Source organism: Anabrus simplex, chromosome 2 (assembly GCF_040414725.1).
Source record: "Anabrus simplex isolate iqAnaSimp1 chromosome 2, ASM4041472v1, whole genome shotgun sequence".
Taxonomy (NCBI): domain Eukaryota; kingdom Metazoa; phylum Arthropoda; class Insecta; order Orthoptera; family Tettigoniidae; genus Anabrus; species Anabrus simplex.
In genome coordinates this window covers 540,835,745-540,853,504 of record NC_090266.1, presented here as the reverse complement: position 1 = coordinate 540,853,504, position 17,760 = coordinate 540,835,745, and the positions used below count along the sequence as shown (strand labels likewise).

The window sequence follows — 17,760 nt, the reverse complement described above, 5'->3', positions numbered from 1 at the left end:
GTGGGGGGCGCGCGCCATAGCGCCTTCCAAACGAGCCGCCACTGCCTCAGAGTCTCATAACTTGAAATTATGATCCCAGGCTTCTCAAATTTAAGCCCACACTGGACACACCAAACTATCTTCCATTACTCACTTGCTAACACGCCTTTCTCCCTTAGCGTCATACGTACTGAGTCTCCAGTGTGCCGAGCGAGTTGGCCGTGCGGTTAAGAGCGCTCACCTGTGAGCTTGCATTCGGGAGTTAGTGGGTTCGAACCCCACTGTCAGCAGCCCTGAAGGTAGTTTCCCATGTTCACACCAAGCAAATGCTGGGGCAATACATTAATTAAGGCCACGGCCGCTTCCTCTCCACTCTTAGCCCTTTCCTAGCTCATCGTCACCATAAGACCTATCTGCGTCGGTGCGACGTAAAGCAATTTGTAAAAATAGTCTCCAGTAGCCTTTTATTTAAGCGTCTCTTTGACAAAAGGTGTGAAGACCTTGTCCAGGTGTATGAATCTGCATATAAGATTCATAATTAAAATTTTGTAGTGATAAGGATCCACTAGTTTTGCCATGTTGCGTTCCTAAGAGCATCTTATAAATAGGCAGAAATAAGATTTTCCTTCACGAAAGTAAGTATTCTTCTTAACATGGACACTGCGCGGCATCGTCTCTCATTGGCTGACATCCATGCATAGAGAATGACATATGGGAGTTACTTATCGTCCCATAGAGATCGGAAAAAAATTCTCCCTAACAAACTGATGTTCCCTCTCTCACAAAACCGGAGATAAATTGCTAACGGAAAAGTATTGATTACGAGCGCTCAAGCAAATGATCTAGGTGCTTCTGTCGAACATTGTATAATAGCTCGTCCCTTCTCTAGTCACTTAGATAATAGGTTCAATATGTACCTACTTGCGGTCTACAAAGTTAGGCCTAGCCAGATTTCTGAAAATGCAGTTGTTGCTTTGTCATAAATGCACATCTTGATTATTTACAAATTTGACTATGAAAATATTTACAATTTTTTCCTCAGAATTTTGCCACGGGTTTCAGTGTATTTTGAAGATTAAGAGATTGTTCTAAAAAAAAGTCGATGTCTACAGTTTCGTCATATTTAGCTGCATACCTTTTGATTATTTCGTCTAAAATACAATCTTTCTTTCTTCTTTTCAAACCTTAGAGATTTTTCCAAACGAGATACCTACCAACTCCGTGAGGCGGGGATGATATCTTATCAGACGGTAGAACTATGAATTCCATCCTTCAACAATATGGTTTGTTCGGTGTCGTTTATCATGACAATTCCACAGCTCAAATTCAAGTGACATATGTGGAATTTCCACCCCCTGGTCGACGAAGTAGTTAAAAACAAATCTTACAAATAAAATTAATTAAAATTCACCCTCACCGTAGAGAAGTACGGGCAACCCAGCACTAAATATAAAAATTGCTTGTTTCTAAAGCTTCTGGTCACCAAACAGCTTACCTACATTTTTCGTATACTTCGAGACTCATTAACTTATTTATTTTGGCTTCGTATTTCTTACGGATATATTGATACTACTTTCTGTCAATTTTTTGAGACTCTGATAGGCCTATGAGCAGACTGTACCACCCCAGGCAGTCCTTGAGGATTTCATGCTCCAAAACCTCAGAGAAGTACTGGCGGCTGGAGAACGTGTTGGTAATGCGTACTAGACATATCTAGTGTCATCTAATGATATAGCACCAGGTACCGAATCAGCACGGCGATAAATGACACTAGACTCGGCCCGTTATATCGCCATTTAAAGCCCCGGAAACAGATGTGATCTTCAGTTTGCTGTAGACAGAGGCAGGATTTGTCATTGTCGCGAGACCAGAACTCGCCACGCGCCCTTCCGCGTAAGACAGGAGCGAACGGATCGAATGAGAGTCGATACTAGACCTCCAGAGTAAGGATCGCAGGACTTTAAATTTATTTACCCTAATATATTATAAGGGATGGCAATATAAGTGGACCCAAGACTCCAGTGCAGTGATACAGTAATTTCAGTGATGGTGAAAATAACAACAATAAAAATGAGTGGACCGGGCGAGTTGGCCGTGCGGTTAGGAGCGCGCAGCAGTGAGCTCGCATCCGGGAGATAGTGGGTTCGAACCCCACTGTCGGTAGCCCTGTAAATGGTTTTCCGTGGTTTCCCATTTTCACACCAGGCAAATGCTGGGGCTGTACCTTAATTAAGGCCACGGCCGATTCCTGGCCGTTCCTGTCCCATCGTCGCCATAAGACCTATCTGTGACGGTGCGACGTAAAGCAACTAGCAAGAAAAATGAGTGGTTCAAAAATTTATTTGAGTGTATGATGAATAAAATTTTCGGGGGGAGGTCGTTAGCAAAGATAAGTTCCAGTGGTGAAGCAAGTTAGTGCAATGTATGTGTTTAGTAATTATACATACAAGGTGTATCTAAATTATACCGACAAAAACTCAAGGATGCTCTTTTTATTATGTAAAGAAGGATGGCGCAATCAGACTGGCGGAGTAAATGTTTCATTTCGAGAAAATGGGCTTACTTTGTTACCTCTGGGTGCCCGATTCAAATTGACGAACTCGCCGTATGTGCTGTGGAAGAGCTTAAACCGCTGCCCGCTGCTATGCTTCAGAGAAGTTAAGGGAAGGGAGGGGAAGTGGGGTATATGATAGACGGAGACAGAGGTAATGCTAGAATACTATAATTACTATACTTACCTGCACTGTTTCATGGAACATGTGTATAGAGTCGGCTAAGTGCTCCATGGGAACCAGCATGTCCTGTATGATGTGGTTATTCTCATAAAGTTTCTTGATAGCATTGGTTTGAGTCAGTTTCAGGATAGACACTTTTGGAGGCATCATCCAGCCCAGAAGAACACGGAAGAGTAGATTATTGCCGAAGGGAATAATATCCTGAAAGAAATAAAAAAAACGTGCGTTATATAATGACCTATGTTTTCAAGACGAGCGAGGCATGGGAAAGGTTTTTATTTTATTTTTATTTTTTTGCTGGTGATTTAGCGTAGCCCTGACACATCGAAAGTTTTCGGCGACGCAAGGAAAGAAATAGGTTAGGATTGGAAAGAAAGTGACCGTAGTCTTAATTAAGGTACAGACCCAGCACTTGACAGGTTTAAAAATGGGAAACCACTGAAAACCATTTCAGAATTACCGACGGTGGAATTCGAACCCACCATCTTCCGAATGCAAGCTCACAGCTACGCGACCATAAACGCACGCCCAACTCTCTCGATTGGGGAAGAATCCACTCGTATCATGAATAAATTGGGAAAAAGGCCAGGAAGGAGAAGTAAATGTGATCACATATCACACCCGAATTATCGTACACTATTGCGATGTACGGTTATATGAGCACTACAGATGACTGGCTGATTCAGATCATGTGCCGTGGTTCTCAGTTGCAATGCATACAGCTTCTTCATCTTAACCACCACCATCATCATCATCATCATCATCATCATCATCAGCAGACGTCATTGGCGCATGCCTAACACGTCTCTTGCAGAGGGCATCGTTTCAACCTTGCGAAACGTATCGGAAGTCTGTAGCCTTTATCTTGCTACAAGCGTCATGCATCTCATGCATTACGACTTGCTTCTCTATAGAGTAATATTTACTTATTTAGTTATTGTTTGGCTTTTAGTGCCGGGAATGTCCGAGGACATGTTCGGCTGGCCTGGTGGGGAGCTTTCTATTTGACACCTACAGCCCACCTACCCGTCGGGATGTGGGATGATGACATTAATGAAAGGGTGAAACCCGACGTCGGCGCATAGCCTGCTCCTGTAGAATAACACCAAAGGGTCTGCTCCAAGCTTAACGTCTCCATCTGACGGATGACTCTCCATAAACAGTGTCATTTGCCCTCACTCCACATGAACACTGTAGAGAGGTTTGGAATTGAATCCAGGCATTTGATGCGCAATCTACTGATTATAAATTGTAGACCAGCACCCCTTCTACCCTGCCAGTGAACATTCTAATGGTGAAAATGTCCACCAACGGGAGACTCAAACCGGCTAACCACGGTGTCAAGCAATATAGATTTGACGCCAGATGGCCACCAGGCGGGCTGTATAATAGTATCATATTCACGTACTCACCACCGAACACATAGTGGTTGTCTGTACAAGAACTATGACTCGAATCTATTGACACTATCCTGACCCTTTCCTATCCTCGCGTTGCCAAAAACCTTTGATGTGTAAGTGCGACGTTATAATAATAATAATAATAATAATAATAATAATAATAATAATAATAATAATAATAATAATAATAATGACTAGGTACAGAAATGTACAAAAAGAGGAAAATCACGAGAACCAATACATGAAAGGAGAAACTCGTGTACATTTGTATTAATGTTAATTAGGCCACGAATCTCTTTTATATTAGTGCCTTTACGTCGCACCTACACAGATAGGTCTTATGGCGACGATGGGATAGGAAAGGCCTAGGAGTACGAAGGAAGCGGCCGTGGTCTTAATTAAGGTACAGCCCCAGCATTTGCCTGGTGTGAAAAAGGGAAACCACGGAAAACCATCTTCAGGGCTGCCGACAGCGGGATTCGAACCCACTATCTCCCGGATGAAAGCTCACAGCCGCGCGTCCCTAACCGTACGGCCAACTCGTTCGGTCTTTAATTTTTGACGATCACGAATATCATTTCCTTTCGTGAATCGACGTGTATTTTCATTTCAAAGGTCCCACGTGCGTTAACCGGGATCGAACCACGACCATCTTGGAGAGAAGCCAGTGACGATATCCGTCGGCTATCACCCCGATAGAGCAGTAATTATATTAGAAATATACTGGACATAGAGTGGCATAGACACTACAGTACTGAAATAAATCCCACCAAGAACAAATGGTTTTGCTCGGACATGTCGATTTCCTGTAGTTTCGTGACACGTGTTTGCTTGATCGACACTGAACCACCTAAAGAAGTTCTGAGAAGCAGTTATGAAATCTGTGTATCCAAAGGTTGGCATGTCTGTTGGCTGTTTAGCTTAGCTGATAAGGTGATTATCTGTAGTGCTCAATATCGCACAGTCGCTAATCGGTAAGCACATAAGAATTTATTCAATGCCCGAGACTGGTTTGAGTAATTTATTGGCACGCAAAACTAAAGAAATAACAACTCCAGGACAAAATTCCGGAATTGTACCGTCTCTTGTAATAATAATAATAATAATAATAATAATAATAATAATAATAATAATAATAATAATAATAATAATAATAATGCAGAATCAGTGCTTTCAGAAACAGGTTAGAATGAGTTTCACTACACTAGTTATTATTGTTGCTTTATGTAAGGACGTAGGGACATCTTAGTCAACAGCTCCGTGTAAGGTCTACCGCTTCAACTTGTGTGAGTATGGCGTGTGTAGCCTTAATGGTGTGACATATGCAACAGTGTGTATGATATTTAATCCTACAACGATCCACTACAAACCTAAAACTGTCCATGTTGCTTAATACTCAAATTGATAACAAGAGGGCATCGGTCTTTCCACGACTTATCCAAAGAAATTCAAAATATTGGCCATAACATGTCTTATATGACAAGCGCCGGGCTGAGTGACTCAGACGGTTAAGGCGCTGGCCTTCTGACCACAACTTGGCAGGTTCGATCCTGGCTCAGTCCGGTGGTATTTGAAGGTGCTCAAATACGACAGCCCCGTGTCGGTAGATTTACTGGCACGTAAAAGAACTCATGCGGGACTAAATTCCGGCACCTCGGCGTCTCCGAAGACCTTAAAAAGTAGTTAGTGGGACGTAAAACAAGTAACATTATTATTATTACCTATGCCAAGCAAATTCCTGTTCAGGGAACTTTGAAGAAAACTATAGAAACCTTAAAGAAGCCTAGATGGCGTCTGTCACCTCACAGAAAAATCCTGTATGCGTCTCTCTCCTCTCCTGGAGAATTTTTAACCCTTTGCCTTTTGCTGCGATTTTCTTCGAAACTATCTGGCTTCGTCACTTCTGACCAAACAGTTTCGATATCACCTCTCATCTTATCTTGCTAATGTTCAAAGTGGTTGATTTATTTCAAGCAGTAGCCTATATCAGACATCAATCTCTGCATAATATCGAAGATCAAACCAGCTGGAGAGGAGAGAGAACTAAACAATGTCAGCATGAAATTTAAATCGAAGTCATCAAGGGCAGAGAGGAAACCTTTCGCACTATTGTAACTTTCGATATTCCACTAATCCCTGTGTTCAACGAAAAGCCCCATGAGCTCATCCGTATGTTCCACAACAGTAAAACCCAGTCTACTACTGTAGTTCCACCTTGTAGGAGCTACAGGTACTAATAGGAGTCGTTTTCTTATTTCTTGGTCCAGAGCATCAGTTCTTGGATATGATCTGGAGAAGTAGGCAGTAGGCACGCAGTCCTGATAATACCATGTTTGATTGTTTGTTTGTCCAGCGCTTGTGTGTGTGGCGTGGGTGTCTGTTCGTTGGATTCGTTCATTCATATGAGGTGTGAATAGCCTATGTTTGGTTGGGTCTATGTTTTTAACCAACAATACTAGTGGCATGTGATTGCGATGTTTGCGATGGGCGTTGCGCTTTGCACAGTTGGTGTTCATCCGTGACTGAGAGGGAGGGAGATTCTATTCTTGCTTTCGTCCATTCATACGTAGTAGGAATATATATGATGAGGTATCCTGGACTCTATAACATGGTTACGGTCTAGGAAATGCCTCAGAAGGCTAAGGTTGTAACAGGGCTGTAATTTTCTTTTTAAATATTGTATACTAGCATTTGTACCCGTTCTTCGCACGGGAATTTGCAGTGGATTACATGTTACCTTCAGAAATTTATGGGAAGTAACATGGTTCTATTCACACGTTTAATGCGACACGTTAAAATGATATTTTCCTACGACAGCGCGTGGCAGTAATGTGAAATATGATGACGTTAAACAAAGCCAAGCGAATGATGACGGTTTCCGAATTTATTGTACGGTACAGTTCCTGGCCCGAAGTTGTGCGAAATTCTCCGTGGTTCTCAGGTTGCACATTGTATCTCTGACCACTGGCGTGGCGCTCTGACATTGATGATACCTCCCTTAACATCTGTCCTATAGCAAACTGTGAAATGGCTCAGTAGTTTTTCCCGTTGCCTACCTTAAAATGATATGCAAGGCACTTCCACGGGACTTGGACTAAAAATCCCATTCTTCGTAATGATCTGCGTTATTATCCGTCGTACGATAAATACATACATGGCATAAAGGAACGGAGATAACATATTCTTAAATGTATGTTGTATACAGTTTTTGATAGACCCAATGTTAACGAAAATATTTGAGAATAATCTTCCTATAAACACCAACTCTTTGTGATTACTATGACATCATATGCACCTGATAACACAATCCTAAGTGTGTAGAATCCTAATACGTAGTTCGTTTGAAATAAGTCCAGCAGTTTTCCACTTTTTGGAATAGACAGACAGACAGACAGACAGACAGACAGACAATGGAAAACTTCTACCTCGTGTTATCTCAGTGTTCAGGTACATTAGGTTGGGGTAATTTTAAAGCCGGGAGAGATATGACGCATCCTCTAATTTTCTCCTGTTATGGATGCTTCAAATAGGGTAAACCTACCTTATTTCGTGACATACTTTATTTCGTGATACGCGATATATTGTTGATCCTGAAGTAAGGTAGGCGTTTTACACTTAGTTCCAACAGTCCTCAGTACATAGCAGGAGTGCTTTTACACGGGGAAACTATTTTGAGCGGGAATTTCAGCTGGGTGAAGGACAGGCAGTTGATTGTATGTTGTGTGGATGGAAATACGCTACTTGTTGGTCTGTCCCTGTAGTAAAACGTTATTAAGGTTAGTTGGTCAAGTAATTATTCAGACAAGTATATGCACTTATGTTCTCTAAGGAACACACTTATAATATCAGTAGCCAGAGTTGGATTTAAGTGCGTTATTAATGATATAATTGCTTAAGAAAATGACTACGACTCTTACGTTTTGTGTCCATTTCAGACATAATGGCTCCAGCGTTAAGCAAATGTGTGAAGAAGGAAAACAGCAACAAGCTCAAAAAACGGGTCTTGTGACCCAAGAAGACAAACCTATTCATCAGTTGACCTTCGGGAAGCGCTTCAGAAAGTTTTGGAGGAAAAGTGGTCTATACACAAGGCTGCTAAACATTTCACCGTTCCGTGGAGTACTCTAAAAGAAAATATGACTATTGGAAAATGGGTAGACCGTTTGCCCTTACGAGTGAACTGGAGATTAAGTTCGTTAATTTCATAGTAAAAATGCAGGAAATAGGGATCGGTCTGAACGTTTACCGAATAAGACATGTTGCGTATGCTATGGCCAAAAAACAGTATGCAAACAATGACAAAGTTCCCATTTAGTGAAGTGAAAAATTGTGCAAGCTGGAAATGCTGCAGGTGAATTTGGTCCACTTCTAATCATTTTTAAACGAGTGAGAATGTCAGATTCATTGACGAATGGTGCCTTCCTAACGCCTCAGTAGTCCTGTCACAGAGTGAATGGATTAACAGTGAACTTTCTTTTCTTAAAGTGGTTCATCTGATGCTATTGTATTTATGTGTAGTATTTGTGAGTATGTCAGTGACAACGATACCAATACTAAAAATGAGTGAAAAGTGCGTGAAGTGAACTGTAACAATGTTCAGAAAAGTTATCACGGAGTTAAGTATACTGTGTCACGGAATTAGGTATGCTATCACGAAATTAAGTAGCACGCCCACTTCGCTTGTTACATGTTATAACTCCAAATGTTTTGCATTTTTTGAACGTTCTTTATCATGTGTTTGTAGAATAATGTATTGGTACTCAGCATGTAAAATATAAAATTCCTAGATCGAGTATTTGTCCTGATATATTACTTACAATCCTTAATATCACGAAGTTAGGTAGGTTTACCCTAACTGTATTTCTGCGAGGGTGTCCGTCACTGGCTGCAGAGCATGAAGCCCGTAGAAAATAGTAATTTTCTCCGACATTTGAAGAGTAAGCGAAATTATGTACATTTAAAGAAAATGATTTAAAATGAAGGGGCGCTTCACATATAGTCTACAGATTTTACATATGATCAATAGTGTAAGAGAAAACTGAAAACAACTCTTCTGGTCTTCCTACAAACCCCCAGTCTATTAAGTGATTTTTAAATGATATGTATATCGAAACTCGCTCCTGGATGAGTATATTCTAAATATGGAGTTTGGTCGAGATATAATGAATAGTGTAAGAGAAAATTAAAAAAACCTCTTCTGGTCTTTTTATAAACCCCTAGTCTATTCCGTGTTTTTATGTAGTATGCATATTGAAACCTGTTTCTGGATGAGCAGACTCTAAATATGAAGTTTTGTTGAGATCAATTTAGCCGTTTACCCGTTATGGTGGAACAAACAAACAGACACGAAAGCTAAACACTACTGATAACGATTTTGAATTGACCTAAAACGGATAAATATAACAACATTTGGCAAAGTAAATAACATTACAGACAGCAGAACCCCTGGAATTTTATTTATAAGATTATCAAAACGAACTAACTGCATGTATTATACATTCACTTTCATAAGTCCGGAACACCTTGAAATACTAGAGATAGGAAGTTCATATTCATAGGAAATTGCTGCTCGTGTGGGGCGAAGTGTGTCGGCAGTGCGACGGGTGTGTACAGAATGATTCACAGAAGGCCGTAGAACACGACAGGATGGTCTCACCACCCAAACCAACCCCCGAGAAGATAGACACCTCATCCGAATGGCATTGCAGGACAGATCAGCATCCTCCTCGGCTCTGGAGCAACAGTGGAACAGTGTAACACATCGCACACCATCAGGAGTGACAATCCGTCGCCGTTTATTACGGTCTGGGTTAGCGGCGCGTCGACCAGTCCTCTGCCTACATTTGAATAATGTGCATAAACATCCTCGACTGCAATGGTGTGTCGAAAGACGTCACTGTGGACAGGAATGGCAAAAGATAATGTTTTCGGACGAATCCAGGTTCTGTTTGTTTGAAAATGATGGCCGCATTTTGGTTCGCCGCAGACAGGTGGGGGAGGGGGAGGCATCACATTGACTGCATTCAAGGCCTTACGGTGTAGGATGCTATTGGGTACAACCACAAATCAAAGTAGGTGCGTGTCCAGGGCACTGTGACCAGTTTGACCTACGTGAATGACATCCTGCGACCCGTAGACGTATCATTTCTGCACGACACCCCAGACACCATATTTCAGCAGAACAATGCGCGAACACATGTTGCTGCACGAACACGTGCTTTCTTATTGTCACAGGATATCAAACTGTTGCCCTGGCCCACCCGATCACCGGACTTGTCGCCAATCGAAAATGTGTGGGATATGGTGAAACAATGGGTGCGGCGTTGTGACCCACTGCCAACCATCAAAGATGAACTGTGGAACCAGATGAATGCAGCATGGATGGCTATATCCCAGGACGCTATTCGCGCCTTATACGCGTCGATGCCATCATGCATGGAACAAGTCATCAGTGCCCATGGAGGACCCAGTGCCTACTAGGCAACAGGACATGTGCTGAATCTAGGTGACTGAAATGCTAATCGTTTCTGCAGAACATACTAATGAAAATGTCCTGTGAAAATGGACTTCCTATCTCTAGTCTTTCGAGGTGTTCTGTTTTTTATGAACATGAATGTAGGCCCTATTATGATTATACAGTAAATGAATATTCTCTTCCCAGTTGGTGGTCATCCGTGACTGGGAGAGAAGGGTACTCCATTCATTAATTCATTCATTCATTGAAGTAATCTACACTATTTTTCAAGATGATATTCATCCTATGCGCATCGCAGTGAACAAATAATACTAGAGGGAACTTTGTTTTTATTTGGGCTTGTAAGCTATGATGTTCTCCTGACATTGTAGGAGCTCCATCGTTGATCTGGGCTATTCATTTGTCTCCACACTTGTAATCCTTTAAGGGATGGAAGACTTGTTTGTATCATTCGTCGTTTCGTATTGCCTCAAATTGAGAATCCATTATTTCCGTTATTATTTCTGAAGTCGTAACTTCTGAAACACACTGTATTAAGCTATTCTGAATGTCAGATAAATCCGTACAAACTACTGCACTTTGATCATAAGCATAAAACTCCTTATCAGTGCTTCTCAACAATGTTAGTAGTTCAACATACTTTCCTCTGATTCACTGAATCGGCAGAGTCATTTTGATAACGGAACGCAAGCTCATTTCCCCTCGACAAACACGTTACATCAATAAGACAACTGGTAACGTACCTATTGTGTATTACAAGTTCATTATCTGTATCTTTATGTATATGACAGTGTTCACCCAAACCAATTGCTATCCTTGTTTAGCTAAATTGTTTTAAAGAAATCTGAGAAACCACGTACTTCTTGGGCAATATATGTCGTTTCTGAAAAGTGTGAGGAATATTTGACAGTAACTCCCGTTTTTGTCCAAACGTTGCTCTCAGCAGGAAAGAGGGGAAAGGCCAACATAATCATTTTGTAAGTTCCTCAACAACCGCACAACCACGAAATCAAGTCATAGTTTTTTTTTTTTTTTTTTTTTTTTTTTTTTGAAATAGAGTCTGCACTGTAAAGAAGAGTGGAGGTTGTAGGAGTTGGACTTCCCTTTGAAATAACGCTCAGTTCGTCGGTGTAGCTTCTAGCATTAAACGACTTTATCATCCATACATCTTGTACCGTATAACGAATTGCAGTCTTTACTCGTAGCAACTGATAGTAATGTTTCCGTAAATGAAGCAATCACCGGAATAATCATCCCAGCATTAAATTCTCAAGAGCGAAACCATAATTCTTCGCGAGTAAGCTCACATGTAAACCACCTTTCCGACTGCATACAAAGCGACTATTATGCGGCTGCAATGTTGCCAACCCAAAACCCTCCGCTCTGCTAAATTTTCCTTGAAAATCCGCTACATTCCGCTACGCTCCAAACTGAAGCAAAATAACATATAACGTCTTTTGTATAGAGTAGACTTAACTCAACACTCACCAATTTTAGAACAGGAGGTCATCATCTTCTCCTTCGAGCACTATATCCTCTGAACCTGATGTGCTGGGTTGACGTCCTGTGGTTTCGTATGAACAATGGTACCAATTCCCTTTAAAGTATCTAATGACAATTTATGATCACTGCAACATTTTCCACTCGTTTTGATCCGGCTCTTAAGGTAAGCAATGTACAGTATTTATGATAGTGGTATACATTCCGTTACGCAGATACGCTTTCACCAAACTTAATTGTCTGGAAGCTCTTTCAACATCAGGATTGGACCAATGTAACATTATAAGTGCAAGGGCTAAGTTAGAAACTTCTTCTAAAGGATTTAAACCACTTGCATCGGTATACCGCACTTTATTCCTTTATAACTTTTCATAGTTCTTCCACTCCATGGCTGCTGATATGGACCACTGGAAAACAATGTTCTCTATACTACTGTCAGAAAATCCTAACTTCTGATTTATGGCCGATGAAAACAGCAAAGCCGTTCTTTTAATGCTCGCTAGATTTCCAATGATTAAGAAAGACAGTTTCGCATGCATAATGCAGTGACAATATCTGCACCGTCGGTGCTCGGGATCACTGATAAGCTTAACCAGCCAGTCTTTTAAAGCTTCATTACTTGGCCACTGTTTCCTACATTCCTGACTGTACCTTTTAACTTGGCTCAGACGGTTGAGGCACTGGCCTTCTGACCCCAACTTGACAGGTTCGATCCTCGCTCAGTCCGGTGGTATTTGAAGGTGCTCAATTACGCCAGACTCGTGCCGGTATATTTGCTGGCACGTAAAAGAACTCCTGTGGGACTAAATTTCGGCACCTCGGCGTCTCCTAAAACCGTTAAAATAGTTAGTGGGATGTAAAATAAATAACATTATTATTGTTATTATTACTATTACCGGTACCATTTTTTTAACCTTTCCCTTCGGCACATTGACGTACCAAAACAACCTAATTTCAAAATAAACATATCACACACGACACTACCGAGCTCATTGAGATTACAGTAACGACTGCAACACCAAAAAAATACTGCGGCCAGCTGAATCCACTGAAATCCGTTAACAGAAGGTTGAACATCAATCAAAAACGCTGTCCGCTAAGTGAAAAAATATCCACTATTTCATTTAAGAATCCATCAAATTTAGCGAAAACACGCTGATTTAGCAACAATGTGCGGCTATGTGAGCCAGCTGAGTGCACTGACCGCTATCACAGCTGGCTCCCTAGTGAGATCGTGTTGCTTACAAGGTCGGTCTACCTTGGTCAGACGTTGTTCTTCTTTCCTTTTTTGGCGGGGGGGGGGGGGGTGGCCTGTCGCACAGCTCGACTCCCTTAGGGTCCCTCGTACCCATTCTCCGATCCCGGAGAATGAGGCCAAGCCCGCCAAGGCGGGGGTGGTCAGACCTTGGTTGCTTACAACGTCTATACCTAGGTATACACAGGTTTGGTCACGTTCCCAGAATTCTTTTCGGCAGCGGCGATTTTGGGACCAAAGCTCTCTCTACTTGCTGTCACCTACAATAAAATTAAAGTTATAATGGGTTATTATGTCGCTCCAGAATGTAAAAGTTACTCATCTAAAGGGAATAGATTATTTAGATTCCCGAAAGATAAGAATAGGACCCAACATGGGTGTAGAATTGCCGACGTCAAAAATGGCAGCCAACCGAACATTCACAGCTGCGTGAGGTTAGTATACATTTTGCCAGAGAAAAATTAAGTAACAATCACCAAGTTTATTCTATTTGCTTTGTAAAAAGCTTGTCTATCAACGTATTTTTTACTGACCATATCTTGATTATAATACCTTCCTGCAGCTTCGTTTTGAGGAATGCCAATTCGAAGTAAAGAGAGCAGATGAAAGGAAGCTGCTGGAATGGAATGCAACAACAATACCAACCTTTCCTAATTCCCCGAAATATTTCTCGTGTGTCAGGAAGGTTCCGTAAGAAAGAGGACTGCCTTACTGCCTTCAATGCTTGTATGTAAAATTGTGGTCGTCATTGTATTGGGATGGTAATTTATTGTAATAATCTTTCTTTCTTTCTTTCTTTCTTTCTTTCTTTCTTTCTTTCTTTCTTTCTTTCTTTCTTTCTTAATACGTTTACCGTCCAGGGTTGCTTTTTCCCCTAAGACTTAGCGAGAGATCCCAACTCTACCGCCTCAAGAGCGGAGTCCTGGAGCGTGAGACTTTGGATCGGAGAGCAACTAGGGAGGAGGACTAGAATCTCGCCCAGGCGGCCTCACTTGCTATGCTGAACAGGGGCCTTGTGGGGAATGGGATGATTGGAAGGGATACAAGTTGCTTTACGTCGCACCGAAACAGATAGGTCTTATGGCGACGATAGGGCAGGAAAAGGCTAGGAGTAGGAAGGAAGCGGCCGTGGCCTTAATTAAGGTACAACCCCAGCATTCCCCTGGTGTGAAAATGGGAAACCACGCGTAACCATCTTCAAGGATGCCGACAGTGGAGTTCGAACCCACTATCTCCCGGATGCAAGCTCACAGCTGCTCGCCCCTAACCGCACGGCCAACTCGCCCGATGATTAGAAGGGATAGACAAGGAAGACGGAAGGAAGCGGCCGTTGCCTTAAGTTAGGTACCACCCCGGCATTTTTCTGGAGGAGAAGTGGGACACCACTTCGAGGATGGCTGAAGTGGGAATCAGTTGACTTTCCGAGGCTGAGTGGACCCCGTTCCAGCCCTCCTTCCACTTTTCGAATTTCATGGCAGAGCCATGAATCGAACCCGGTCTACCAGGGATGGCAGCTAATCATACTGGCCACTAAACCACAGAGGCGGACAATAATTTTAATAATTTTGTAAATTCATGTAAATCAATGACCTCTGAGATTCTTTAACATTTAGACACGGTCCTCTGGTCGTTGTTCATTTTCGAGTTGAATAGTGTCCATGAGTCCTGTCACGGTCGCCAATTTATCGTTCTATTATAGTAATAGACTCCCGTCCTCATCCCGAGGAGATGCAGTTCCTTTTTCAAGCAGGCCTCCAGTTGAGGTGAGCTGTATATACCATTTCAACCACATACCAGCCCTCCTGCCATTCTTAAATTTCTGTCAGTACCGGGAATCGAACCCGGGCCCCGAGGACGGCATCTAATCACATTAATTGTTACACTACGGAAGCGGACACACTGCTGTAATGTATTGCATTTTTCTCATATTTGCGCGTTTTCCTGTTACTACTAGTAGGAATGTAGCCTGAATTGCTGGTTGTAATATTAATTGTAATAATGTTGTTTTAGGCCACCAAACGGGCTATCAGCTGAAGTAATTTCCTATTAGCAGTTTACGGACAGATTCATTACCCTGTTATTTCTGTTCCTCCCGCGTACCTATATGTTATTATTTAATTTAAACCTTCCAATTCTTTTGATCATTATACAGTATTACATTGTTCATTTTCATGAACTCTAAATTAGGTCTACTAGCTCAAAAATATTATGATAATTTTGTCATATAGTCTGGTTTTTAAATTCCATTGCAACTGTTCATAGTTTATGAAACCCGAGTTCTTATAGATCGCCAAAATCTTATCGTTATATCACAGCTCGCAGATTATAGGAAAGCTATTAATTACATGTAGTCCGAGGCAAAAAAAAAAAAAATAATAATGTTAACAGGATTTGTTTTCTTAAATACATTTTTTAAATCTGAAACTCGCCTATATGTAACATTTAAATGCTGTAGGGATCGCCCGCATTAAGTCCCAAAATGGCGGTTCCATAAGTAACATTCGAGTCCTGACCTGTGTATATAGACTTGGTTGCTTACCTGTATTGCTACGGCACCTGTTGACAGTTTTGAATACTACAACAAGATGGACACACTGTTTGGTCAGAGTAACATTTATTCTATGTGATGTAGGGTATTTTAAAAAGTGGCTCTGTAGAATTAAACGCGTAATTTAATATGAGTTTGCTATCTATGATAATTGCTTCCAATGCGTAAATGCACACCGCACCCCTGTCGTAGTCTATAATAATCGCCACGTAAGGCAATACCCCAGAAAGTAAACATCACCGCCCGATGCTCTTCTTTTCTCTTTTTTGTAATGGCTGATCACTGCTGCCAACCTGCCTGGTTACATATTAAAATCACCAGACATAACCATAACAAACTAACCTCAATGTAAACACCGATAATGAATGTTTCCCTACCCTAGTAAATGATAAAGTTAAGATGAAATAAATAAAGATATTCATAATTAAGTCGATTTCCACGCTCAATGAGGAATTAAGGAAATAAACACACTTTCTCACTCAAATTAATGTTACATATATCTGCCTTTATTTTGATACACAGTAGGCGTACTATAACCATATTCTTGAAAAGAGGGGCGTGTTAAACGATGCAATTTATTTAATAAATCTTTGCAGTGTGATTTTCGAAAGTTCCAGACATCCAATGACTTCCCTTTCTTTTGCGCGAACATTTCCTTCTCTCTTCAATACCGGTAACCAGCAAGGAGAGAGATTATTGGGCATATTTTCAGCTTGCAGGCTGGTTATATCTTCAAGCTTATCAGGAAACGTATAGGAATACTAATGTGCCAAGCTCCGTGAACGGATATTAGGTCAGCTTTCAGGTTCACTGCGGATTTGAAAATAATAATGTTATAAGTTCTACTGCCAGAATTTCGTCCCGCAAGAGTTATTTCCTGTACCGGTAGATCTAGACATGAGACTGGCGTATTTGAGCACTTTCATCATTTCACACAAACTATGTTATTAAATGCATTATCCGAACATGCCACAATTCTACTTACCCGGTATTAGCCAAATAGATTTACAATCCCACAGAAAAAAGAAAATATGCTTTAAATATTCTCGCAAATGTATCACTAGTGACTTTAACGGCAATGCGGTGGCAACACGCAATTCACGCCAGAACAGTGATTGAACGTTGCCAACGTGCCAGATTAACGGTAAATGTAAGACGTCGTATCGGCAAGTAGGGTCCCTAAACTGTGTGGTTACCGACACTGAAAAAGACCTGCAAAATACCCAACAGCAAGAAAAGTAACGATAAATCAATACCTTAATATTACAGGGGAGAAAGGGTAAGGTTGCCTCCTTAGGGTACGTCCTTACACGGAGAGGACTATAGCGTAATCTACGATAACGACTAATGGATTTCTCCAGCGATCCATCGATATGGTGTATATACTCGCATAAGTTTGGTTCAAGACCAACTTCAATATCAGACCTTAATGCAGCTATCGATATTAGTTAAAATGGCGCTGCGTTCGGTTTGTTCAAATGTAAACGTGACCCTGTGCGAAACATCAGTTCCGTTCTTTCTATTGGCTTAGTTTGATTATGAAACGTTAGTGTAGTGATGTTTTTATTGAAATTTGGTTTTAAAACTAATATGATGTATTAGGACGTGTCGTTCGTATTGTGTGCCTGGATATAATTCATATTAAAGCAAATGCACTCAAATTCAGATCAAGTGTACTTAAGGCATCGTGATGATTTCGTAGTCACCAAGAATTCATTAGGATGCATTAATACGCACTCAAGGACACATTTGCCATTAGAGAGAATGTTTTCCGTGTACTTGATGAGCTATTTTTTCCGGATAAGACCAAAGCTCTGTGTTGGTGCATATCCTAATATATTTCCCAATTGCTGTAACTTTTGTGGTTT

General features: G+C 41.2%; 1 protein-coding gene across 2 annotated transcripts in view; it reads right to left on the bottom strand.

Annotated features, from left to right (window-relative positions):
- The window catches only part of LOC136862919 (delta(24)-sterol reductase), a 181,744-nt gene that overhangs the window by 39,086 nt on the left and 124,898 nt on the right, over positions 1–17,760 (bottom strand). For both annotated transcript variants that reach the window (XM_067139201.2, XM_067139200.2), the window contains exon 8: positions 2,718–2,915. In XM_067139201.2, coding sequence (XP_066995302.2) covers positions 2,718–2,915 — 198 coding nt within the window. The remainder of the gene's footprint in view (positions 1–2,717; positions 2,916–17,760) is intronic.